We start from the raw sequence: 26,999 nt of genomic DNA, 5'->3' as shown, positions 1-26,999 counted from the left end.
TCACTTTGTATATATTTGAGGTTTATCCAAATGAACGGTTTTTTTTTTAAGTAACTGGAACTAAATACTCCCAATAAAGGCAAAGATTTCCTGATCTACAACTATATGCAACTGTATAGCTGAATTTCACAACAATTGAGCAAAAGAACCAGATCACAAAAGAGTATATACTATATGGTTCCACTTATACGGAGTATGAAAACAAGCAAAAGTAATCTATGCTGTTAGCAACAAGGGAGGGGGTACCCTTGGGGAGACTGCTGGTGCTGTGTCTGGGTGGACAAGGGTCTAGAGTTATTAACTTTTGTCCTTCCCGGTAGAGAGGGGAGAGGGAACACCTTTACAAATTTATATCCATGGGGATTCCTTGGTGGTCCAGTGGTTAGGACTCCAACCTTCCACTGCAGGGGACACGGGTTCCATCCCTCGTCAGGGAACTAATATCCCGCAAGCCACATGGTGCAGTCAAAAGACAAACAAACAAACAAAACAAATTTATATCCAGCTTTTAGGCAAATAGGGAAGGGCAGAGAGCTTTTCTTGTATCTGCTTCTTCTCAATTGTGTTCAGTTCAAAATGATCCTTATGCCACAGTTGGATATTTTGGGGTGGCATATTCTGCTACCCTTTACTGTGTATAAGATTAATATACCCTAATCAATTATATTCCTAAACATTAGGAACAAAAAGATTTTTAATGCAGTTTTTAAAAATATGATTTGCATTAGCAAAACAAACAAAATACCTAGGAATAAACCTAACAAAAGATTTGCTAGATCTCTGACATTACTGAGAGTAATTAAAGAAAATCTGGATAAATAATTCATAGTAACAGTATACTTAATTGCCAAAAAGCAGAAACAACCCAATGTCCATCGAGAGTAAAATGATTCAGTCATGGTGTATTCGTACAATGGAATATTACACAGCAGTGAAATAAATGACCTACTGCTACATGAAGAATTCTATAAATATAACGTTGAGCAAAAGAGGCCATAATTCAAGGCGGTTACCTTTGGAGGGTAATGATTAAGAGGAAGTGTGAAGATTTCTGGGCTGCAGGCAATACTCTTTTTTTATATGGATGGTTTCATTAATGTATTACTCTATAAAAATTTAATTGAGGCGTAACTTAAGATTTAGCACTTTATGTATAACTACACTATAAAATGGTTTTTAAATTATTTTAGGTTTTACAGAATTATTTTCCTCAAAAAAAGGAAAAAAAAACAAGAAATACTGAAGGAATAAAATAAAAGAATGAAATTATACTAATAAAGTTAACGATGTCCAACACTTACCAGCCAGGGCTAAGAAAACTCTAGGCAAACATTCTTATTGAACTCTCATAAGACCCCATAGGGTGGATATTACTTGTTCCCATTTTAGGGAAGAAGCTGAGGTTCAGAGAGGTGAAATCACTTGCCAAAGTCACAGAGCAATGGCACTAGGTTTGTCTGATTCCCTATCTCACACTGTTAACCATTCACCACATCACCTGTCAAACAGGTTCTTTCCCAGGTCTTATAACAAGCTGCCACCTAATAGCCAAAATAATAACTATCAATTAACAAGGATTACCACCTTAAGTCCTCAAGGTGACCTAAGAAGCAATTATTATCTCCATTTCTGGGAGGAAAACTGAGGCTCAGAGAGCGTAAGCCATTGTGCCAAGGTTACAGGTAGGAAGTGATGGAGCCAAAATTCAAACCCAAGAATGTCTGACTCCAGCCTTATCATCACTCTAACACTGACCAGTAGTTACCAGGCACGGATTCTGTCCCTTCATTCATTCACTCAACGAAAAATTTTGAGTGCCCACACTGGGCCAGCCATGTTCTAGTCCCCAAACAGCCTCCTACTGCTCAGAGCTCACATTCCAGTGGGGGGTGACAAAGACAGTACACAAATATAGAATATGTCACGTGGCGAGACGTGCCACGAGGACCAATAAAAAAGAGTAAGTAGAGAGATGGGGGGTCTGAATTACAGGCAGTGTGTCAGAGGAAAGCCTCTCGAGGAAGTAACACTTGAATGAATAAGGATGGGATGAACGGAAGAATGCAAAATCATTCCTTTTCTGTGTCTAGGCTAGCAAAGAGGCCGAATGCGTGGGACATCTTTTACCCCTAATGCCCCTCCTTAGGAGTCAATTTGGGATATAATTCTCTTCCTCGCTCTAGCCAGAAAAGCTGAGGCTATTTTTCCTCCACTCTCTCCTAAAAGGAATGAATAAAACGGTTTGGGAAAGAATCCTTCGGGGACCTATCAATACATGGTGACTGGAGCCACAAAAAGGCATGAGAGTGGTGAGGCAGGACAGGGCAGGGCATCATTGTGACGGTGACCGGCAACCTGGCACGGAACAGAGGGCAAAAGGGAGACGGCTTGCTGACTGATAAGAAGTGGGGGATGGACCAGGGGTCCCTCAGGCCAACGCTCCCTTGCTTGGGCCCATTTCACCTAGGCTTGAGGGCGTAGAGAAGATTCCAGCGCACGTGACGCAGCCTCCGCCGCCCTCTCCCGGCAGCTGTAGTCCCTTCACCCTTCGCCCGCTCGGCCAATACGCATGCGCCCCCTTCACGAGCCTGGTCGCGCGCCCCGGCAGCCCTACGCATGCGCGGCCTTACAGGTAACCGACTACACCCGCGCACGCCTGGCCCCCGCGTGCGCCTGCGTCGGGGGAGGAGCTCTGAGACGCCGCGCGCGCTCTCGGTCCCACCCCGCCGCCTTTGCTTTTCCGGGCGGGGTCAGCGCAGGCGTCTCTCCTCAACGACCCAGGTGCCGTTTGTTTGTCGTTCGTGGCCCTCAGCTGTGTCCCTAGACTGGGACGTGGCCTCAGGTGCGCCCTGGCCGTGGCGAGGTTCCCCGGACCAGCCGGGTCAGAGCCCCTCCTGAAATCCTGGCAGAGCCCCCAAATCCTAGGGGAGAGTCCCCAATATCAGGGCCTTCTAAGGCTTGTTAAAAGTCTTTTTGAAATCCTGACCAGATCCCCTCAGAAATACTGAAAGGAACCCCCCAGGAAATCTTGTAGATGACCCCTGAAATCCTGTCAGAATCTTCTAGAAATTCTGTCAGACTTCTCCCTCAGAGCCTGTCAGAGACACCCCCCCAAACCCTGTTTCGCTCCTCCCAACTCCTATCAGAACCCTCCCCCCAAGTCCTGCCAGAGGTCCCCAGAAACCAAAAATCCTGTCAGATTCCCCTCCAAAATCGTGTTAGAGACGCCCTCCCCCGAAATCCGGAGACTCCCCAGAAATCCAGTCAGAGACCCCGTTGAAATCCCCACAATGCTTGCTTGGATCCTCCTCCTGCTAGAATCTCCCCGTCAAAGACCCCTGAGGTCCACCAGAGCCTCCCTCGGTCCCTCACCAGGAGTGTGTCCCCCAAGCCCTGTCAGAGGCTCCCAGGGCCTGTCAGCACCCTCGCTCGCAGGGACCCTTCCCCACTCAGGCCCCACAGCCGTCACCCCCCTTCTGCACACCCCAGCCTGGTCCACACTCTGGAAGGGTCTCTCTTGAAAGACCCCTTTTTCTAGGACCTTCTAAAAGCCACCAGGAAGTGTGCACTCCACAGCTGTGGACCCCGTCTGGCACCAGGGAGAGCAGGGCGTGGGGAGTACTTGGTGAGGAAAGGGGGGGCTGAGTGGGTGGGGTGAGGACAGACAGGCCCCAGGTGACCGTATGTTGATCGTGTGCCCCAGTGTGCCCAGTTCAGCCTTATATGGGCACCATTGTCTGTTGTCATTATTCGTAGCTCCCCTTTCACTCTTCAAAGTGTCCTGGAGTTGGGACAGTAAGTCGTATGGTCAACCTGGGTATGATGGAAGCAGGACAGGGCACTGTCAGGGCACAAAGGAGGGAGTCCCTAACTGCTCTAGGCACTCAAGGAAGGCTCCCCAGAGGAGCTGGGAGCCTGGGCCTGGGAGGACCGTGGGAAGATGCTGAGTCCCTATATGGGCCGTGAGGGACCTGGAGGTCGGCCAGTGGAGAGAAAAGTGGCAAGAAGAAGCCGGGAGTTTCAGGGACCGCTCTGTGCTGCACCAGCCTGAGGGGCTGGACTTAGCCCTGAGGGCACTTTTCCTGATGTGCGCCCAGTGGTGCCAGGACACCCTGCCAGGTTCCCATCCCCATGGGGATCACTTTCATGGGGTGGGGCCCTCTGGTGTCAGTTCACTGCGGCCTGGATCCCATGGCCTCGGTGCCCCGGGCCGCCTGCTGGGGGGTTCCAACTGAGGGCACTAGGGAGCCATGGGAGGGCTGGGAGCAGGAGAGAGGTGGGGATCAAACTCACAGGCGAAGCCAGCAGTTCCAAATACAAGCTGATAGGGCAAGAATGTCAGTAGCCCAGGGTGGTGTGAGAACCCAGGGACAGCCCCTCTTTCGGAAACGTTTTCCAGAGGAGGGGACATGGGAGCTGAGACAGGAAGGGCCAGTGAAGAGGATGTCCCAGGCAGAGACCTGGAGGTGGGAAGAACTGGCTCAGTTTGGGGAACAGCACACAGTTCAGAGTTGCTGGAGCAGCAAGTGGGATTTGGGGTCAGGGAGACAGGTGGGATCAGGCCATGAAGGGCCTTGGATATCAAGTCCAAGGTCTAGGCTTTGTCCACGGAGTGCTTGGGCGCTGTGGAAAGACATTGAGCAGGGGAGGGGCAGGTAGCTCTGGGGCCCTGTGAGGATGGATTGGGGCGGGAGACTGGAGTCAGGAAGCTGGGTCAAGGGCCCAGGGGGAGAGGCTGAGGCCTGACCAGGGGCCATAGGGAAGGAGAGGAGGGGTCAGGGGAGAGTCACTGGGCAGGAGGGACAGGGCTGGGGAACTTGACAAACTGCGAGGAGGAGGGATGGCAGGAAGGAGTGACCCTACCCCCTTTGATCTCTGCCGCCCACTCCTTGGGCCCCCCATTTTCCCAGCTCACACCTCCAGTCCATAAAACAGGTCTGAGTGGGAGCTGCACTGGTCCAGGCAGGGGTAGGCAAACTGGTTCTGAGAATCCAGAGCGGCCTGGCGCACAGGTGGGGCAGGGCAGGTCTTCATCCACGGGTGGCTGGTCTGAGGAGGCCATTCCCCTGTTTGTCCTTCCAGGATCTCTTGAAGAAGCTGGTCCCTTTTCGGTCCCTCCCGGTGATGTGGGGGAGCTGTTAGCTTCGCCAGCAGCTGCAGAGCAGCGGGGGTGGCCCATGGACCTGCCAGAGAGCCAGGCGGGTGGCCCTGCTGCCGAAGGTAAGTGGCTGCATCCCTGTTTGTCCCGTGGGAGGATGAAGAGGGAGGAGTGGGTGGATGGGACACCAGGCTGTGACTCGGGGACTTGGGAGAGGTGGCCTGGGGTGGCTGAGCCTCCACCTCAAGGCAGGGTGGGCGGTAGGGAGGGATCCTTGATGAAGTGCCTGCTGTGTGCCCACCTGCCTGGACACCTTATTTCATTTGCTCTGGGGAGGCCAGACTGGGAGAGTAGAAGCCTCTGCATGCGCTGTGCCCCCTGCCTGGAGCACCCTCTCCAGTGACCCACAGGCTACCCTCACTTCATTCAGATCTCTGCTTTCTGTAAAGCAGCTGCCCTGTCGCACTCTCTCCCCTTTCCTGCTTTACTTCTCTTCATAGCACTGACATCTATTTGTCTGTCTGTTTAGACTCTGTCTCCCCCACTAGAACATGAGCTCCACAGGGCAGCCTCGGTTTTATTCACTCTGGTATTCCCAGTCCCTAGAGCTGCGCTGGTCAATGTGCGAGCCATATATGTAATTTAAAATTTTGTTAGTAGCCACATTGAAAGAAAAAAAAAGAAACAGACAAAATGAATGGCAATAATAGATTTTATGTAACCCCATATATCCAAAACAGTATCCTTTCAGCATACAACAATATAAAAATGTGTTGGAGTCATTCTCTTTTTTTCATACTAAGTCTTCAAAATCTGGTGTGTACTTTACACTAATAGAGCACCTCAATTTACACTCACCACAGTTCAGGTCTCAAGAACCACTGTGGCCAGCGGCTGCCCTGTTGGTCACGCTGCACTGGAGCAATGCCTGACATGTAATAGGAACCCAGTTGCTAAGTCCTTGAATAATTGGATGGATGCAGACCAAATGGGTGTGAAAGCGGCTTCGGGAGGAAGATGCTGGGTTGCCCTTCCTGAAACTCATCTATTAAGTGAGAGAGCCCGAGGGAGACTGCCATCCTAGAGGAGAGGCAAGACCCCTTTCTTAGAGGCTCCTAGCAGGCCTGGACTCTGGCCTCAGGAGGCTCTCCAGATAAGAAGGTAGGAGGCAGACACCGGGGTTCGGGAAGTGAGGGCAGGCTGACCGAGGGACCAACATCTAAACATCTAAACTTCGTCTGCACCAGCAGAGGGCATGCGGCCACCGAGGAACCATGGCCAAGGGCTGAGCCAGCTTTGGGAGGCTTCCGAAGGAAAGGGAGGAACACACCCAGAAGGGATGGAGACCGAGGAAGGCAAGGAGGGAGAGAGAAGGCTCAGGGAACGGAGAGTCGCTGAGTTGTGGGGAAAGAAGCACAGAGACAGGGAAGAAAATGGGAGCGGTGGACATGGAGACAGGCAGGCAGGACTCAGGGGACAGAGAGATGGGGAGGAGGATGGGGAGAAAGAGCCAGAGAGAAAAAACTAGAAAAGGGACAGGACAGAGACAGAGGTAGAGACACTGAGGAAGGAAATGAAGGAAAGAAGACAGGAGAGAAGCAGAGTGACATCTTCCTGAGGGGCCCCGGGAGGCAGAGTGTCACATCTGCACTGTAGATACATGCAGATCCTCAGATCCCACGACATCTGGAGCCAGCCAGTCCTGGGTGACCTCACTGGGCCTCAGGGTCCTCCTCCATAACATGGGGGCACAGTGAGAGGAGGTGTCTCCCCTAACTATACATTCCCACTCCCCTTCCCTAGAAGCATGAGTTCAAACCCAAGGGGACAAATTTTAGCTCACTACAAAGAACGCTTGAAGAATGAGGGGGATGAGAAAGGGCACTCATATGTTGAACATGTGACCTTGGGCAAGTTTCTAACTTGCCCGTCTCTAAGTATCCTTATCTTTAAAGTGAGGCTAATAATAGCAGCCACCATGGTTGGTGTAAGATGCTCAGAAGGGGCCTGGCTCCTATTAAAGGCTGAATACATGTTCAGTTTTATTATTGAGCTTCCACCATGTGCCAGGCCCTCTGCCAGGACCTTTCCAGATTTTATCTCATCTCTTCTCCAGGAGCGAAGTAACCACCCCCCCACCCATTTCCCGGAGGAAGAAACTGAGGCTCCAAGAGCCTGAGTCCCTTGCCCAGATTGCCCCCTGAGTCTGTCAGACCTTGCAGCCTGTGCTTGGCCCTCTGCTATACCCAGCTGTCCAGGGTCAGGGCAGGGAGCCTCATAGGTCACTTCCAGCCCTGGGAAAGAGGCTGGGCTGGCCCAGTGGGTCCTGGGGTAGAGAATATATAGGCTCCTTCTATATCTTGGAGCATTTGTTGAGTACCTGTTATGTGTGGATACAGCAGTGGACAAACAGACCCCAGGATATTCACATTGTGCAGAGGCAGGGGAGAGGGGGTGCTCTTCAAATACATAGACCTAGCCCTCCCATCCCTGGGGAGGGGAGATCACTCTACCCACCCATTTTACCGGTGGGGAAACTGAGGCTCCAAAAGGAGAAAAGACTTGCTCACAGTCATGAAGCTGGACTCTGAGCTCCTAACTGCTCCCCACCCACCCTGCCTGGATTGCCCCATCCCCCTTCGTTTCAGGCCCCAGGCCGTGGGCACTGATGTCGCCAGCCTCAGGGATGTGGGAAGGAGAGAGACCCAGCCCCGAGGCAGGCTGGGAGACCGGAGATGCTACCGGGAGTGATCGATCCAGGCTGCCCGCGCGATATTGGATTGTTCCTGGCTCCTGGGCCCACCTTCACCCTCGGCTTCTCCCAGAATCCTCTCTTCTTTGCCCTCCTCCACCCTTAGCCCCCTCTGAGCCGAGCCTGGGAAGCAGGGGAAGAGAGGAGGAAAGGCTGTACTCAGAGTATTTGTTCAGTATCTGGGCTCCTGAGCCAACTGAACACAAAGGATTCAACAGCAGGGGCACTTCCTGGCCTGAAAGATGGGGCCCACATTCCCAGGTCAGGGGATGGGGGAGGTGACTCAAAGACCCTCACATTGTGGCTGCCACCCAAAGCTTCCTGCAGTTCCCCACCAGCCCAAACTCCAGGCAGCTTGAAATGAATTCCTTTCCCTCTGCAGGAGCCAGGACCTGGGGTCACCCCTCTTTGCTCTTCATCGTCCCCCCTCCTCATAGGTGGGCTGGCACTCTTGTCTCCTCAGTGTACCTCTCGGACCAGCCAGAGGAGGGGAGCCTGGGGACACCGCTCAGCTTAGAGGAACAAATACTCAACTCCACGTTTGAAGCTTGTGACCCCCAGAGGACAGGTCAGAGAATCAAGGAATTATGAGGGATGGAGATGGGCGGCTGGGAACTGGGGAGCCATAGCGAGAGGGATGGGCTAGGGTGAAGTGGATGATTGTGGGAAGCTTCCGGAAGGAAATGGATAAGGGGATGGAGGCCTTTCAGGACAAGGACAGTGAGGGGAGGAAACTTGGGGAATGTTAACAGAGGAGGGTGGGGCTTTGGGGCCTGGGAGAGGGAGGAAGGGCAGCCACTGTGGACCTGGTGGGGCACAGCTGGTCCTCTTCAGTCCACCTTCTGAGGTGGGGATGACTGGGCCCCATTGCCCAAGGGCCATGGTGCTGGGGTGCCACCAGCCCAGCCAGTGGTCCCACTTCAAAGCCATTGCCTGTCCCCATCCCCCACCCCTCACCTGCCCGACTCCCTCACAGCCTGCTTTATCCCCAGGCACTGTGGCTGTGACCCATGTACTAGCCTACCTGGAGGCTGTGACGGGACGGGGTCCCCAGGATGCACGCCTCCAAACACTGGCCTGCAGCCTGGACCCCAATGGCGAGGGCCCTCAGGCCACTGTGGACTTGGACACCTTCCTGGTCATCATGCGGGACTGGATTGCTGCCTGTCAGCGGGATGGGTGGGTCCCCGCACCTCCCCCCTCCCCCAGGAAACCCTTCCTAAGATCTAACCTCATACCTGCTTACTGCAGCCAGCACCCTTTGGGCACAGCGACCTGCTGTAGTTGGAAGGAAGCTGAGGAGGAGAGAAAAGTAGAGATGGGGTTGGGAGGGGGTTCTGAGGACAAAGTGCCTGAAGTTGGGAGGCAGAGGGAGTCTGGGGGCAGAAATAAAATGGGCTGGAAGGAGGAGAAGGGTGATTGTTAAGGGGCTGACAGAGGCCTGTCCCTATCCCTCCTCCAAACCCAGTCCTTGCCCCTCCTGCTTTTCCATCTGGCCCCGGGCGCTTGCCATCTGGCCTCACCTTCCTCCCCACGGTGCTCACTCTCACCTGACCTGTCCCCTCCCACCACCCGCAATCCCCCTGCCAGTGGCTGGTCAGGAGTGGGCAGGTTGTTGCAGGGAGCTCTAAGCCTCATCCCTTTGATACAGGGGATTAGAGCTGGAAGAGGAGACCGCCTTTGAGGGAACCCTGACCTCCCAGCAACTGCCATCTGGTGAGATTGTTATATATAGAATGAAGCAGGCAGGCCCAGGGTCAGACAGTGTGGGGAACTTCCCACCCAGGGGCAGAGCAGGGGATGGGGCAGGACTCCAGAGACCTTTGCTCTAACCTGGAGCTGCGAGTTTGGCTTTCTAGATGCCTCCATGACATGACTGCCTCCCAGCTGCCCTGAGCTTTGGGGTTTATTTGTTTTTTTCCTCACGGGTTCTTTCTAACTCCTCCTAACACCAGCCCTGTTACAGAGGCCCCTCCTACCTCTCATCATCATCTCCATCACCATCATCAAGCTGGCCCCTCCCTGTACTCTAGTCCCTGCATTCAAGGTCCCTCTGGTCTTGTTGCTGGCACTGCCCCGCTCCGGCCTGGCCTCAGCTCAGGCTGTTTCTCAGCCTAAACTTTCCGTGTCTTCTCTAATCCTTCACACCTGATAGGGAAGCCCTGGTGGGGAAGGCCTGGGATGCTGCAGGCTAAGGTCCCTGTCTTTCCACCTCCCTCAGCACAGACCTGCAGTCCTCCCCTGCAGAAATCTGATTATCTGACTCATTACCTGCCCTGCTGTTTGGTTGGCTGGTTTGCTCACCATTCTACCCCAAAGTCTTCACGCACAGGAGGTGCTCCATAAAAAAGTGTTCATGTTCTATTTCTCCAGGCTTATAAAAACAAAACAAAAGTCAAAAAATATAGCTTTCTTGTTATTCTCTGGAACCTCCTCCAACCGGGCTGTGAGCAGGGAAGGGGCAGGAGAGGGGAGGAGAGGCTGGAGGCCAGGAGTCCAGGGAGGAGGCTGTGGTGAGGATCCAGGGGGAGAAGGTGAGGCCTGAGGCAGGAGGAGTGAGGGAGCCAGGACAGCCCAGGGGCTGGGTGGGTGAGTGGGAGAACTGGGAGGACAGACAAGTTTGGGGCAGTTGAGGTGCTGCCCAATGTTGGGCATGATGAATGTAGGGTGGTTGGGGGCTATGGGGAGATCCAGTCTGAGCTCAAGGTACCCATGAGCAAGAGGCTTTCTGGATGGTGTGTATAATTGCAACCCCAGGAGCAGATGGGATCACCCAGAGTGAATCTGAGGATGGAGGCCAAAGGAAGACCAAGGCCGGAATCCTGGAGCAATCCAACATCTCAGGCCACCTGGGAGCCCACCACCCTCTGTCTGTCTCCCTCCAGGATGCTCAGAAGCTGAGGATCCAGCCAACCTGGAGAGCTTCGGAGGCGAAGACCCCAGACCTGAGTTGTACCTATCCTCAGCCCCTCCCTGCCCTCCCCCTGCCCATGCCCTCCAGCCTGCCTAGGGCCCAGGGCCTGGCCTAAGGCTTGGGGTCCTTCGGGAAGGGGGTGAGGGACACAGGCTGTGCTAATAGCGCAGGGAGAGTGGGGCAGTCTCCTATTTCTCTTTCTCTAGAAGAGCCGCATCTCCCCGACACCAACACCTACCCCGACCTGGGGAAAGGAGGCCAGGGCTGTGGGTAGTGACCCTGGACCTTCCCTGTCCCCAGGCCCGCCACAGCTGACCTGCTGAGCAGCCTGGAGGACTTGGAGCTCAGCAACCGCCGGCTGGCTGGGGAGAACGCCAAACTGCAGCGCAGTGTGGAGACAGCCGAGGAGGGTTCCCTGCACCTTGGGGAGGAAATTTTGGCTTTGCGCAAGCAGCTCCGCAGGTGGGCCCGGCCCCGCCCACCCTCCTGCACACCCCCGTGTCCCACCTGCCCACAGGCACAGGCTCACTGCCACTTTCTTAGTATTTTAGGTAGAAACTGGGTTTCTGTCCCCCACACTCAGTCTCTTTCCCTCCTTTTTCCTCTGGGTCTCTGTCTGGGATTTCTCTGTTGCTCTGAGTGGATCTACATCTGTGATCTCTGTCTTCCTCTCTCCCATGTGGCCCACCTGCCCCTGCCCCCACTCAGTACCCAACAGGCTCTGCAGTTTGCCAAGGCCTTGGATGAGGAACTGGAGGACCTGAAGACTCTGGCCAAGAGCCTGGAGGAACAGAATCGCGGCCTTCTGGCCCAAGCCCGGCAGACGGTGGGTTTCTGGCAAGGGGCACAAAGATGCACTCTTCTTCCTGCTATCTTGGAGTCTGAGCAACAGAGACTGACTATGGAGTGGGAAAGGGCAGAGGTCTCCCGGGCTTCCTCCCTCAGTCCAGGCCCTGCTCCCCAGACTTTGGATCCACATCTACTTGCCATCCCTCTCATGACAAAGGGGACAGCAGCAGTCAGCAGGGCTCCCCAGACGCATTCCCCCAGCCCTGCTCTTCAGTGACCCAGGCCCAAGTTGTGTGCCCAGGGGTGGAAAAAGGGCAATCTGGGGGCAAGGAGGCCTGAAAAGGCGGCTTTGTTCTCTCTCTGGGCTCGGTCAGGAAAAGGAGCAGCAGCAGCTGGTGGCTGAGATAGAGAGTCTGCAGGAGGAGGTGAGCTGAGGCCCAGTGCCCACCCCTACCCCTTCCCCAGTCCTCAGGATCTCCCTGCCCTACCCACTGCTGCCCCAAACACCCCCAGCCGCCTGCAACAAACACCCTTCAGTCTGGTGAGGGAGACCTCAGAAGCCCAATCCCAATGTGTGAAGTCCCTGAAGGTCACATGGCTGCATGTGAGGACTGCCACAGTCGGTAAGAGGGTGGGGCATGGGGCGGACTCCCGGTTACGTGAGGCTGCCTACATAAGCATGGGCCAGTCTGCCCTTCTCTGTGCCTCAGTGCCCTCACCTGCGAGAAAGGGAAAAATAATGGAATCTCCCTGGTTGGATTGTGTGAGATTTAAACAAGAGGATGCTAGGTACAAGGCAGGACACATGGAAAGAGCTCACTAGAAGATAGCTAGTGTTGTTCATATTTTTTATGGTGGAAAGAGCACAGGCCTTAAAGTCAGCCCTGATTCAAATCCCGTCTCTGGGAATCCCCTGGCAGTCCAGTGGTTAGGACTCTGAGCTTCCACTGCAGGGGACACGGGTTCGATCCCTGGCTGGGGAACTAAGATCCTACATGCTGCACAGCACGACCAAAAAGAAAAAAAACAAATCCCATCTCTGCCACTTACACAACAGACAGCCTTTAGGTATGTGACGTGCCCTTTCCGAGCCATAGTTTTATTCTCTAAGAACAGGAGAGAAGGGTATCTGTTCGTCAGGATTGCTGTGGGGATTAAATGGCCACTTTTAGCCCAGAGCCTAACACATAGCATGAAGAGGCCCAGTCCAGCCTCAGGGCTGACTCAAGCCCCATTCTGAGACAGAAAACATCGTCTTAGTTAAAATTCTGGGTCCACCTACTCCTTTTAGGTGGAAATAAAGCCCGCACGGAAGGTGGCATCTAAGTTGCTGGAGATCCATGCAGCATCTCAGTGCTCCTCAGTCAATGTCTGTTCTCTCTGCTGGTCACAGACTGATGTTCGTTGTCCCATCTGGTCCTTAGCCTTAGTCACCACTGCACGCTGGCATCCACTGGGGGGCTGGCATTGCCTTCTGGTCTCTGGATGTACTGTCCTCACTGCATCTGCTGGTGGTATCCCTCGTCGGAACCCGACAACCCACAAATGCCACTGGGGTTCCTCCACACCCTTTTAGGGGCACAGAGGAGGTTTAGCTGCTTTCCTGTGACTTTGTGTCTATAGGGGCCTCACTGGGCCTTCTGTGCCTTAGCTCCTCACACAGCCATCTCTGTTCTATTTTTCACACACCTTGCTGCTTCACAGACTGAGCTGGGAAACACCTCTCTCAGATTCCCAGATGTTCCAGAGGTTCTGTGGTTCAACTGCATCCATCCTGTCCAGCCGTCTAACCTGGGACTTGGGACTGGCCTCAGGGCCCATTTTCACTCTGTTGTTCTCTTCTTTGACTCTTTCTGAACTCCTCCTCCAGCGCTGAGGATCTCTGCCCAGTCCAGGCAGTAATACTCATTCTGCCTGATCCTCCCACATCTCTGTCCTATGTCTGTATTATGGCTTTTACACGTAAACCAAAAAATTTTCCACTATCATTCCCTGGCTCTTCCATGAAAATTCCCTCTGTCGGGACAATGGGAATCTCGCTGCAGGATGGCTGCCATGATGTGAAGCATGGGGTGCAGACAGGATGTGACTGTTTCTTCTAGAACATCTCTTTTATTGGGGGTATAGTTGTTTTACAACGTTGTGTTGGTTTCTACCGTACAGCAAAGTGCCGTAGAGTTCCCTGTGCTATACAGCAGGTTCTCATTGGTTATCTATTTTATACATATTAGTGTATATATGTCAATCCCAATCTCCCAATTCATCCCACCCTCTCCCCCAAAACATCTCTTTTTAAGAACAAGAAGAGGGCTTCCCTGGTGGCGCAGTTGTTGAGAGTCCGCCTGCTGATGCAGGGGACACGGGTTCATGCCCCGGTCCGGGAAGATCCCACATGCCGCGGAGCGGCTGGGCCCGTGAGCCATGGCCGCTGAGCCTGCGCATCCGGAGCCTGTGCTCCGCAATGGGTGAGGCCACAACAGAGAGAGGCCCGTGTACCGCAAAAAAAAAAAAAAAGAAAAAAAAAGAACAAGAAGAAACTTTCCCTGAAGCCCCATGACAGGACCTCCCTCTCATATCTCATTGGCTAAAGTGACATCAAATGATTATAGCCGAACCACTCCCTGACATGGATAACACAGCCACCGATAGGTCTGGGATGCTTTCAGCTCGGAAGAAGAAAGCACCAAAGAACCGGTGGCTTCAGTCTGAAGGACACTAATTAACTTAACAAGAGGTTTTGAAGGTTCTGGGCTGGTTTGGCAGCTTTTTGACTTGTTTGTCTGCCCGTGGCCTCGGGATCACGGATGGCTACAACAGCTCCAGACCTCACGTTCTCACTCAAAGCAGGACAAAGAGGGACAAATGCTCCTCTCATGGCTCTCTCTCTTCATAAGAAGGAAACATTTTTCCAGGAGCACCTCCACTCCACCCCCGCACCAGCAGACTCCTCTCACAGCTCACCTCTCACCTCTCACAGCTCACATGACGAGAGGCTGGGATAATATCTGACCTTCCTCAGCCTCTGGAGTGGGAGGCAAACGAGTGAGAGGGGGTGAGAATGGCTGCTGGGTTAGCTAACCAGCCGGGTATCTGTCCTGAATCTGCTGAGATTTCCATCTTGATTCACCTCCAGAGCTGCGGCTGGGACCCACCTGCCCTCGTGGATAGTGGACCCCCAAGGAAAGTAGGAGAGGGAATAAGCAGGGTGAATGGCAGCCGGCAGTCTCTGCCTCCTCCTGGCCCAGAAGGCCTGTGCCAGGTCAAGTGCCTTGAGCAGCGCCTGGGACATCCTAGGCGCTTGATAAACAAGATATTCTTGGTTCCCTTCCCCCACCTTTCCCTTCTCAGCAGCTGCCTACAGACCATCTATAGATCTAGTTCTCAAGTTACAGTAGAATAATGCTGGAGTAAGGGACACTCAGCTTTCCTAAGAGAACGTACAGAGCAGGGCTCAGGTTACTGCAGAAGGAGGCAGGAGCGGCTGAGTAACCAGGTTCCCTGCCGAGTGGCCCAGGATCCAGCCTGTAAATCCCGACCAGGTGGACAGATGTTGACACAGCATTCCTGGCCCGTCCTTCCTCTGCCCTTCACCTGGCAGCCCAGGCCCGCTGAGCCTGAGAGGGGGAGAAGGCGGCTGATGGAGGACTTGGAGCTGAGCCAGGCTGGAGTGAGGCGGGGAGCTGACCTTGGTATCCCTAGGGGCGCAAGGAGGAGGGATGTGGCCAAGGGTAAGTCGACTGCCTCCGTGCTCCTGAAATGCTTTCCCCAGTGACTGCCTCATGTCAAAACTCAGTGCAACTTGCTAGATTTTTGGTGCCTGGAAGCTCTAGACTGGAATTTGGTCTGTTTTATTCTCAAATCCCATTTTGTGGCTGGCGTGGGCTGCCCTCTCCCAGCCCCCTTGTTTTCGCAGATAACTCTCTTTACCCTTGAGGACTCAGACCCAGTACATCCTCCTTGCAAAGCCTGGGCTCCCACAAGGCCCAGGGCCCTAGGCCCACCTCATGTATTATCATCTGCTTCTGTGTCGGTCTCCACCTCCAGTGATGAGCAACTTGAGATGAGGGACGAAGCTCGTTCCCCATTCTCATCCAGGGCTGCAACTGGCTCAGAGGAGTCTGGGAGTTAAAAGTGCAGGATTCGGGCTTCCCTGGTGGCACAGTGGTTGCGAGTCCACCTGCCAATGCAGGGGACGCAGGTTCATGCCCCGGTCCGGGAAGATCCCACATGCTGTGGAGCGGCTGGGCCCATGAGCCATGGCCGCTGAGCCTGCGCGTCTGGAGCCTGTGCTCCGCAACGGAAGAGGCCACAGCAGTGAGAGGCCCGTGTACTGCAAAACAACAACAACAAAAGTGCAGGATTTGGAATCAGATTTGGGTTTGAGTCCACTTACTCTCCACGTGACCTTGGCCAAGTTTCTTAGCCATGCCAATCCTTAATTTCTTCTGTAAAACTGGAGATGATTACAGTGTAAAAATTAATAATTGGGACAGCCAGACTTTACATTCTTCCTGAAAGGCACAGTATAACGCATATAGCAGTATCCATGAAATCTTCCTTCCAAAAATTAAACAGGAGTCTGGACAAGGCCCTGGACCTACACATCAGTTTATAGGAAATAATGAGGGGGGAGGAGCATGGTAAATATCCTGCACAGGGAACAAGAACACAGTAAAGCAAATCCAAACGCACCAATTCTACAGGACAAATGACCTGGTTTCTTCTACAAATGAAGGACCTGAAAAAATGCCAGGACTGGGGAGGCTGGGGATCACTGTCAGATGAAAAGAAATGGGAGGTTTCAACCAAAAGCCGTGGTGGACCTTGTTTGGATCCTCATTCAAAGAAGCTAAACGTGAAAAGACATTTGTGAGACAACGGAAACCAAAAAAGAGCACTGGGTGTGCAATGATATTAAGGAATTATGAATAATTTTGTTAAGAGTGATCACTGTATTGTGGTTTTACTAGAGGAAAAGTCCTCAAGTAGAAAATACAAATGCTGGAGTAGTTACAGGTGAAATAATATGATGCCTGGGGTTTACTTTAAAATACTCTGGTTAAACAAAACAAAACAAAAAAATTTGAAAAATATAGAAGAAATAAATGGGGAGAATGTATATGATTATTGAAATTGGGTGATGGATAATGGGGGTTCATCATACTGGTATTTTTTGGGGGGGCTGTGCCCCGCAGCTTGTGGGATCTTAGCTCCCCAACCAGGGATTGAACCCAGGCCCTCAGCAGTGAGAGTGTGGAGTCTTCACCATGGACTGCCAGGGAATTCCCATCTTTATCTTTAAAATAGGGCATAAGAAATAAGCTAACACTGGCAAGGTGTTCAGTAACTATTAGCAATAATAATTAGCTCATTTAATCCTCACAGCCACCCCGTGCATCCTATCTTATCTCCATTTTTGCAGCTCTATTTTGATTTTTCATCCGCAAATCAAAGCTGAGATCCCATAGGATGGTTAGAAGGATTAAATGGGCTAAAACATAGACAGTGCTGAGCATGAGGCCCAAGGCACATCAAGTGCTCAGCAAATGTCAGCTGTGAATATTAACATGGCCGTTTGCTGAAGTGAATGTGACCAGGGTCCCTTCTTTCAGAACGAGAAGCTGCTGGCCGAGCAGGATGGAGTGAAAAGGAGGAGTGAGGAGCTGGCCACGGAGAAAGAGGCTTTGAAGGTGCCACCCGTCCCTAGCACCTTGACAACTTCCTACCACCCCGAGGCCATTTTTACAATCACCAGTTTCAGCCCCCGTGGTCTGGTGAGATCAGGGACTTCAGTCAAGCCGTCAGGTTCCCAGGGCCAGTGGGCAACTCAGCTGAAACCCCTCTCGGTGTAGCTGATGTCCAGAGACATGGATGGAGGTTGAGGAGAGGGGCTCGGGAGAGTGGGCAGGCCAGGGAGGGCAGGCCAGACAGATGGACGGGCTCCTTCCTTGGCAGCGGCAGCTCTACGAGTGTGAACGCCTCATTTGCCAGCGAGACGCCATCCTCTCCGAGGTGAGGGGGCTGGGGGAAAACATTTGCCTTCTGTGTGTCTCCTGTCCCAAGTCTGCAAAGGGAAGTCCTGCTTGGCTGTAATCCTTGGATAATTAGCCAGGAGAGATCAGAGTGGTTCCTGGGAAACTGGTGCTCTCCCTCAGGCCCTAGCTCTTCCCCCAAGCCCACCCCGCCTGTCCCCCCAACACCCAGCCTCAGCGTCTTTGGAGGGCTGGGCCCAGTCTCAGTGAGCTTTGGGCTTTCCCAGCGCACTCGCCACGCGGAGAGTCTGGCCAAGACCTTGGAGGAGTACAGAACTACAATCCAGGTAACCCACTGGCCTGGCCCCACTCTCCCCACTTCTCTTTTGCCATCTCTGGGATTTGCTGCCTGCTTCTGTCTCTGTTGATCTTTTTCCAAGTCTCCACGTCTTGTTTCTTCCATCGCTACTGTTTGACTGTGTGTCTCTCTCCCTTTCTGTCTCTCTCTGCCTTTTCACTTTTCCTCTGTTCCTTTCTTTCTCTCTCTCTATCTCCATCTCCTATCCACATTCCTTTTTTTTTTTTTAATATTTATTTATTTATTTGGCTATGTTGGGTCTTAGTTGCAGCACACGGGGTCTCTGTTGCAGCGCACGGGCTTCTCTAGTTGCGGCACGCAGGCTTCTCTCTAGTTGTGGTGTGCGGGCTCCAGAGCGCGCAGGCTCAGTAGCTGTGGCGCGCGGACTTAGTTGCCCCAAGGCAGGTGGGATCTTAGTTCCCCAACGAGGAATCGAACCCACGTCCCCTGCATTGGAAGGCAGATTCTTAACCACTATACCACCAGGGAAATCCCTCCCATCCACTTTCATTCTCTGTGGGTGACTTCTCACCACATCTCCCCTCCTCCTATTTCTGTATCTCTGCCGGGCTTGTTTAGATTCTTGTCTTGGCCTCTCTCTGGGTCTAGTCCCTCTGTCTCCTGAGGCGACTCCTCTCTCTATACCTTGTCTTCAGAGTCTCTTGCACCCCATGTGTCTCTTGCCTCTCTGTGAATCTGTTTCTGTGTCTCTCGTTTTTCCATGTGTTTTATCTCTGCCTTCCTTTTCTTAATTTTCCTGACTGATAGGTTACCTTCTGGGTTCCTGTTGCTCTTTGCCTCTCTTTGGCTTCCTAAGTTTCTGTCACTGTTTCTTCCCCTTCTCCCTTGGCAATATGTGTCTGGAGGAGCCCAAAGAAGTCACAGGAGTGGAACTGACCTTGGAAGAGGAGCCCAGGCATGGGGGGGTGGGGAAAAATGGAGACCCAGGGGTCCCCCACTTCGTCCTTTGCAGGAACTGAAGCTGGAAATTTCACACCTGGAGGAGCAGCTGAGTCAGACCCATGAGGGGCTGGATGAGTGAGTGGAATGGCAGGGGTGGAGGAGGCAGGAGGGGAGCCCCAGGACAGGGACCCCTGGCCTCCAGCCCCAAGGTGGGCAGGGCAGCAACCCCAGCATAGGCTGACGGACAGGTGGTGGGCAGGCATGGAGGCAGCTTTCCCCGTCCTGACTGTGTGGCCAGGCTACCCGAAGGGGCTCAGGTGAGGAGAGTGGACTGGACCAAGCTGCCACGACCATCGCTGGGTGTGGAGATCCAGGCCATTCGGCAGGTGGGCCTGACACCCCCAGAACACCCTAACCCACCGCCAGCGGCAACTCTGACCCAGCCCTCTCACACCACTCCAGTTCCCCCAGGACCATCTCAGTCCTTAACTTCATCCCTAACCCAGTCCTTGGTCTGAGCACCAAACCCCTGCCGGGTGCTGCCCCCACCGACTCCCCAGCCCAACCTCTCACACCACCTTCTTTCCACCTCCCATCCTCACGCCTCAGCCCATCTCCATCCCACCTCTGACCTGTCTTCTGCCTTAATCTGACTCTCCATGGCCTCAGAAACAACTTCTTCTCTCCCAGAAACAGGAAGTGGCAGCCGCTGATCTCTCCAACCCTTTGTGTGGCGTGTGGCAGTGGGAGGAGGTCATCAATGAGACCAATGAGGAAGCTGAGTTTCCACCTGAAGCCCCAACTGGGGGGCAGGTGAGCACAGGAGGGACTCTGAGACCACTGGATCCAGGGGCCGGGAAAGGGGCCTGGGACACCATGTGCCTTCACTGTTCCCCATCTCATAGACAGATGTTGACTGAGGGCCTGCTGGCTGCTGGCCAAGGAGCCCCCAGCCAGACAGGACACCACCCCTGCCCTCTAGGGACTGGCCTGCTGGTGTGGAAGACAAAAGTGAACAAAGCAAACACACAAATTGCATGCTAGTGGTTGTCCTTATTTCAAATACACTGTCAGGAATCACCTTATTTAAAATGGGACTACAGTGGGAAGGGAGTAAGTGAATTGTTCTTCTTGACACCATAAAGGTACAGTAAGCATTTACCTTTTGAATATGTCACCTTTAAGAAAAACTTAACAAGCCCTCTACGTAATCTTGAATTCAACAATAGCCATTGTTTTATGACTTCCGTAATTACCTGAACAATATTTCAAACGTTGTTTGAAACAACGAAGACAACTCATCTTCAGTGTTCACAGCTGAAAAGTGAGATTTTAAGCTGTTAGTGCCAGAAGAATTCCTTTTTTTTAAGGAAATATTGCTAACAGCTCTGTAAACAACGCTGTATTGTCTTGAAAATTATACTGCTTCAAAGCTGTTCATCATCCTTAAAAGACAAACTCGTTTCTCTGTTCACTTTTTCCCTGAGTTGAGAGAAGCTTCTGTTTCTCTTTGACACCAGCGCTCCTGTGGAATTCCTCACTGACCTCTCCCACTGCTTCTGCGAGGTTTAGGCACCCTCATCCCTCATCCTGTTACTCATGGGAAACTGAGGCTCAGAGGGCGATCACACAGCTTGTGGGGGGCGGAGCCACGCTCCTCAGGGGAAGTGTAAATTAGAGCGAGCTTCTGCTGAGAGTGGTCCGTTGCCTCCTGGAGGGGAAGGCTGACCCGGGCCTCCGGGTGCTGCCTGCGCTGGCTCCTGGGGATACAGAGCGGAGTCATTCAGGGCCTGGCTTCTCCAGCGCTCAAGGCCTGGTAGAGATCATGCAATCAGGCCATCCCAATGCAGGATGATCCATGTGCTAGACGTGGGCGGCGGGCCCTGTGGGAGCCTCGAGAAGAGACTTTCCATGTTGGGTAGGCGACTGAAGGAGATATCACAGGGAAACTGACACGAGTTTATTTTGAAGAAAGAAAGAAGTTAAGTGGTGTGATAAAGGAGAGGTCTTCCAGGCAGTGGGAACAGTAAATGCAAGGATGTGAGAGCGTGAAACCACATAACATGTTTGTGGAGCAGAGAGCAGTGGGGGTGACTAATGAGAGATGAGGTCTGGCTGGATAATGAAAGGAATTCCCTGTCAATGAAGCTGAGAGGTTGTGCTTTTCTCCATCAAGCCACAGGAAGGCTGAGGGTAGGGAGGGGCAGGTCACCTCTGGATGTAGAAAGACCCCTCTGGGGCCACATGGGGACTGACTGGAGGCTGAGAGCCTGGGAGGCCAGGGAGGAGGCTGGGAAAGTGATCCAGAGGTAGAGGGTGAAGGTTGAGCCAGACCAGGGCCTTGGGATAGAGAAAAAGGGACAGGCAGAGAGAACTGGGGCAGGGAGACAGAGCTGCCGACCTGCTGACAGCGGGGTTGAGGGCGCTGGATTCCAGGAAGGGAGTAGACAGAAAGACGCTGAACTTAGCTTGCCACCCTCTGAGGTAAGCACCCTGAGGGATAGGGGGGTGCTTCTCAGGGGCAGTGGGTGCACAAGGCTGGAGCTCAGGGATGTACTTATAAAAGTGTCAAGTTGGTGGTTGAGACCACAGGCAAGGATGGATGTCTCCAGAGAAAATGGAGGGGGACCTGGGTCCCCAAGACTGGGAACTTGGGAGGAGAAGAGTGTTGGAAGGGAAACGTTGAGCCTCTTTGGGGCCCAGATGAGTGTGAGAGGCTTGTAGGAGTGTGAGAGGTGCAGGGGTCCTGAACTCCTGGGTCCTGAAGGAGAAAGGGGCTTGCTGGAACAACTGTCCTGCTTCTGGCTTCTGCTCCTGGAGGGATGCTAGAGCCACTCTCAAGTGGGGCCCAAGAGGAGGGCAGGGCTTAGAAGCAGGTGGTGAATTCTTGGCAGGTGTTGCAGCCTGGGAGACCTAAGCTTTTCTTTCCCACAGAGAAACTTCCAGGCAGAGCCTGCATACCCTCATGAAGGAAGGAAGGAGCGATCAATGTGGTAAGAAGATTGGTCCTCCCTGAGCCATCCCTCTGCCTCTAGCTGACGCCAACTCTCAGATGGCTAGAGTACAAGGCCTGGAAGAGCCCCGAGGGAGTGCATCACTCATTCCCTCGTTCATTCATGCTGAGGCCACCCTGGGCCTGCAGACCAGGATGAGTGAGACCCAGCCCTGCCCTCAGACCCTGATCGTTCCAGAAGGACATCCAGCACCCAACCCCACCTGGGGGGAAATACTTTTGGAGGAGGCCCTGCTTGGGATCCTTTAGGAGTGGTATTCGTATAGGAGGCCCTTAAACAAGAAGACAGTTGTCAGGCAGATGGGACAGCTCAGTCACTAAGTCACTGTCACTGAACACACCTCTCCCAAGGCCTCCAGGGAACTGTGGGATGAATGAGACCAAGACTGTGCCCCAGGAGAGCAGCCAGACAGTTGGGAGATCATCAGGGGCTCTGGAATCAGACAGCCTGGGTTCAGATCCCAGCTCGGTTACTTTGTGATGGGGTGGAGTGAACCCCTGCCCTGTGATTGTTACCGACTGTTACGAGGCTCATGTGCAGCCTCGGAGGATAGAGGAAGCACTAGATGTCTGGGCCCACCCTCCTCCATGGGGCCTCTGCCTTCCTGCGGTGCCTCTCTGTTCCCCCTCCCCTCTTGCAGGCTCCCGGCTGCGGCAACTAATGAGGCTGCCTGCTGCGGCCTCTAATTGGACTTGTCTGGGAAAGCTGAGATTGGGCAGGATGGGGGCCCTGGAGCTGTGACCTCCCCCAGCGTCACCAGGGAATGGAAGAGGGGGCTGAGCAGCGGCGTAGACAAGGGCTGGCATAGGGGCTGGACATCCGAGCAGGGTGCGGTGGGTAGGGGCAGCATGATCCACAGATTGGGAAGCTGGGAGTGAGGGAAGTGGTGAATCCTGTGACCCCTAGACGTGACCAGGGGCGAGAGCTTGGACCTTGAGAGAGGGGCTGGGGGTCCCCGAATAGAAGTCCCAGAGGATCAGACAGCTGTGTGTCTGACTGGGGCAGAGGCTGGGGCCCACGAGCCTGGATTGGATGGGAGTTGAGGAAACAGCTGTATCCTGAGGGTGTTAGGCCTGAAGCTGGTAGCTAAGGCTGGAAGGCTGGATCCCTGATCCCCGGCGAAGGTGGTTGGCAGGTGTTGTGGACCTCTGGGTCTCCAAGGGACGTCAGGGCTGGCCAGCTTGAGGCCTGAGTCCCCAGAGAGGCATTTCAGGGGCTCAGACAGCTGTGACCATAGGAGGCGCAGAGGCTGGAGCTTGCACACTTAAGAGAAATGATTTGGGATGGGGGCAGGGCCCACACAGTTGGGTTCTGGAGTCAAGGAAGTCTGAGCTGGAGTCCCAGTTCTCAAGACCCAGTAAGACCGAGACTGACTGAAAATGGCCCAACCCACCAGGCAGGAAGCTGGACCAGGGGGTGGGGTCCCGGAGAGATCTGAGTCTCTGGTGTTTTGGGTGTGAGAGAACCAGAAGCCTCTGATCAACTGGGGGATCAGCTGGGAAAGTAGCAGCTGAGAAAGCCAATGAGGTGGAGAGGCCCCTGACCCTGTAGGAGTCACATACTCTGGAGAATTTGGTGAAAATTCCCTTGAAAAAATACAGATGCTGAGACCTACTCGCAACAGTTTGCTTGTTGGCAAACTCCAGGATATCCTCCAGGTCTCTCCACGGTGCCCATCCATGTTAAGAGCCCTCCTTTAAAGGTTCTGCCACACAGCGGGCGAATGGGAACCAGGCAGGGGAGACAGATGCTTGCAGCGACTTTCTTGTCACCCCAGGTTACCCAGGAGAGAGGAAGAAGAGGAAGCAGAGATCCCGGTCATGGTACGCAGTCCCCTGCACCATCCACTGCAGGCCCTCAGATGAGGCTGCTGTAGTCACAGCTCCTCCCCAGCCCCTGCCCACACCCACAAGCAGGCCAAGAGATAACGATGCCCTCGCTGCAGCTAATGAGAGGAGACGGTGCTGGAGAGGGAGGCTGCAGGCCAGTGGGCGGCCAGAATGTTCCCAGGGGACCCCCCAAGCACACATACAGGGCCGCAGCCGCTACACCACAGACGTGGCTACACCCCCGGGTTGCAAAAATGCACAGGCACAAGCGCCCACACTCAGGAGGGGCCGGGCCCTCCCTGGCCAGCCCAGAACGCCTTTGGGGCACCGCCCCTGCCACAGCTGCCCTGCCCGGCACCACCCACACCAGCTCCTTTGCTTCTCAAAGTGGCAGGTGACAATCCTGATTCTTAGGCAAGGGAAGAGAGGGAAGGAAATTTGGCGAGGTCAGAAGCCTGCAGTCCTCAGATAAGAACCGTGAGCCCCGAAGGTGTGCCAGCCTCCGTTCCAGGCACCTGGGACCCTTCAGGGCCCACACCGTCCAACATGGTCTCTCTGAGCAGCCTGACCCCAAGCCCACTTCTTTCCCACCACACCACGCTCCCTTCCATGGAGACTGGGGCCTCACCTCAGTTTCCTCGCGGCTAGTGTGACAGCAATCTTTACCCAGCTCTCAGGGTGAGGATAAGTGTTAAGGATCAGGTAGTAAAGTGCCTGGCACAGAGCAGACACACAGGAGGCGACAGTGGTGAAGATAGTGGCTGGGGTTGGTGTTCCTGGAACTCTTTATTTATTATTGTATTGTTATTACCATATCATCATCCACAGAGCAAAGGCATGGGTGGGAAAGCCTGAGATCTGCAGAGGGGATGCCCTTTCAGAAAGACACGGGGGATGAGGTGGGAAAGTGAGTCAGGAGGAGTATTGGGGGCTTTAATCTTAAAGTGCCTGCTGGGCCTGGCACAGGGCAGGAAGATGGACCCAAAGAGTATACATGGGGGCTTCCCTGGTGGCGCAGTGGTTGAGGGTCTGCCTGCCGATGCAGGGGACACGGGTTTGTGCCCCGGTCCGGGAGGATCCCACATGCCGCGGAGTGGCTGGGCCCGTGAGCCATGGCCGCTGAGCCTGCGCGTCCGGAGCCTGTGCTTCACTACGGGAGAGGCCACAACAGTGAGAGGCTCGCGTACCACAAAAAAAAAAAAAAAAAAAAAACAGTATCCACGGTGGACTAGGCCCAGCCCAGGGCTGGGCTCCTCAAGAATATGGGGTCTCTGCCCTCAGGGAGCCTGTATACTTCCAGAATCAGATAGAAGATGGAAATAATAATGTTGAGTAGCTCACGCAGTTATTGTACGCTCACTGTCTGCCAGGCACTGTTCTGAGCCTGCCTCCTGATTTTTTGGTTTTTGCCCACATTCACTCATTCATTCTCCACTTCAGCCCTGTGAGGTGGGTGCCGTCATCATCCCCATCCAGCACATGGAGAAAGTGGGGCCTGGAGAGATGGGGGAACGTGCCAAGGGACACATAGCAGGAAACTGGCAGAGCTGGGAGCTCAACGCAGCAGTGCGTCTCCGGGAGGCTCACGCACTGAACCACTGTGTCCCACCCCCTTCCATGTGGTCGCTTCTGTCCAGCGGGCTGAACCTAGCACCGCTCCCAATCCAGGACCCGGTGTCTCAAGTTTGTCTCCTTTGTCCTTCCAGGCGGATCTCCCCATCCCTCTGGGAGACTCACACCCTGGAGACATCCCAGGAAGCCCTCCTGAGAGGTAGAGGGACCCAAGGGCCTGGGGGCAGACTTGGGGGCAGAGAAAAAGTCCAGCACCATCGCCCTGCCTTCCTTTCCCCCCAGCAGGCCCTCAGAGCCGGAGCTGCAGCAAGCCCTGGTGCCGGTGGTGAAGGAGCTGGTCCCAGTCAGGAGGCCAGTCTGGGGCCACCTCTGCCTGCGCCCCCTGCACCCCCAGCAGCTCAGGTGCACCCCAAGGCATCTCCAGAAGGAGGGTGATGGTCAGACAGGGCACTTCCGGGATACCATGGGCTCCCCTGGGCCCCCCAAGCACTGTGCTGCCTCCCCACAGAGTCACTCGGCACCCGCTGATCCTGGCGCCAGTCCTGGGCCTGCTGCTGCTGCTGCTACTGCTACTGCTGCTGCTGCTCTCTGTCCGGCTGCTGGGCCAGTCCCCGACCCCCACCTGGCCCCACCTCCAGCTCTGCTACCTCCAGCCGCCTCCAGTGTGAGGCACGCATCCTGCCGCCTCAGAGCGGCGTCTAGTTCAGTGATTTAACGGGGGCTCTTTTTACTGTTAATCCCGTGGGTGTGGCACTGTGATTTGGGATTATCCCATTGCCGGGACCCTAGATACAGTGCTGCAGGGTCCACAGTCCTGTATTGGGTTTTTATGTGAAGTCTCTTGTTTTTTTAACGTTGACAACTACATTTCTTAACAATAGCAAAACACAACCAGTAATGGATTAAGCACTAGGGGTTATATTTCCCTCACAAAACAAGTCTGGAGGAGGGCAGTTGTGGACCCACAGCTCAGTCTGCATAGCACCGGGACCAGCGTGCTGTGATTCTCTGTGACTCTCTTGGCCCTTCCCCTGTGCTCAGGAGGTGACAGGTGTTGTAGCTTCATACGTCATATCTGCAGGGAGAAGGGGACACATCTCTTCCTTTTTATAAAGAAAAGCAATAGCCTTCCCAGAGCCAGCAGCAGACTCTGTCTCATCGGCCAGAACTGTTTGGCATGACCACCCCTAGCTGCAAGGGCAACTCGGAGAGCATCTCTCTTGGCAGAAAGAGGGAGAACAAGATGTGGGCCAGGCACACACATAGATGTCACCAACGGCCAGCAGGAAACGGTGTGCCATTTGTTCATTCAGCAAACACTTAGTGATCATCTATTTGCCATGGCTAGACCTTAGAAGACAGAAAAATAGACCCTCCAATGCCAGGCTGAGGAGCATTGATTTTTCTCCTGAGGATGATGGGAGTTTGGGGGACATTTAATTACTTGTTTTTGGTTATTTACTTTGTAATTGAGGTATAACTTACATCCAATGATAAATGGACAAATCAAGTATCAGCTGGATAAATTACTGCACATGTAAACATCCATGAAACCAAAACCCGGGTCAAGATATAGAACAGTTTCAGCACTGTAGAGGCTTCCTTGGGAGAGCTTTGAGCCAGGCAGGACAGTGATAGAGGTAGCTACAGGCTCTGTGAGAGCTCAGGAAAAGCACCTAACCCAGCCTGGGAGGTTAGAGATTTCTTCCCAAATAGGTGACATCTGCATTTAGTCTTGGAAGATGGGTAAGGTTGGTTATAGTAAACAGAGGTGGGGGAGGGTGTCCCAGACAGAGGG

At 53.8% G+C, this 26,999-nt stretch overlaps 1 protein-coding gene across 1 annotated transcript; it reads left to right on the top strand.

The window, feature by feature from the left end:
* Positions 1–2,739: 2,739 nt before the first annotated feature.
* Positions 2,740–25,869, top strand: KASH5 (KASH domain containing 5; the record flags this gene model as incomplete). Its single annotated transcript, XM_082676675.1, has 20 exons — positions 2,740–2,781; positions 5,083–5,220; positions 8,314–8,418; positions 8,843–9,029; positions 9,502–9,566; positions 10,736–10,802; positions 11,065–11,226; positions 11,473–11,590; positions 11,928–11,978; positions 17,166–17,243; positions 17,509–17,565; positions 17,813–17,872; positions 18,857–18,921; positions 19,085–19,172; positions 19,477–19,599; positions 21,721–21,779; positions 23,578–23,623; positions 25,336–25,400; positions 25,487–25,603; positions 25,710–25,869. The coding sequence occupies exons 2-20, from the start codon at positions 5,178–5,180 to the stop codon at positions 25,867–25,869; spliced, it is 1,716 nt and encodes a 571-aa protein (XP_082532801.1). The 5' UTR covers positions 2,740–2,781; positions 5,083–5,177.
* Positions 25,870–26,999: the final 1,130 nt, after the last annotated feature.

This window comes from Grampus griseus (genome assembly GCF_964374135.1).
Source record: "Grampus griseus genome assembly, chromosome: 19".
NCBI lineage: Eukaryota > Metazoa > Chordata > Mammalia > Artiodactyla > Delphinidae > Grampus > Grampus griseus.
The sequence above is the reverse complement of the archived record's forward strand: the minus strand, read 5'-3'. Positions and strand labels throughout refer to the sequence as shown.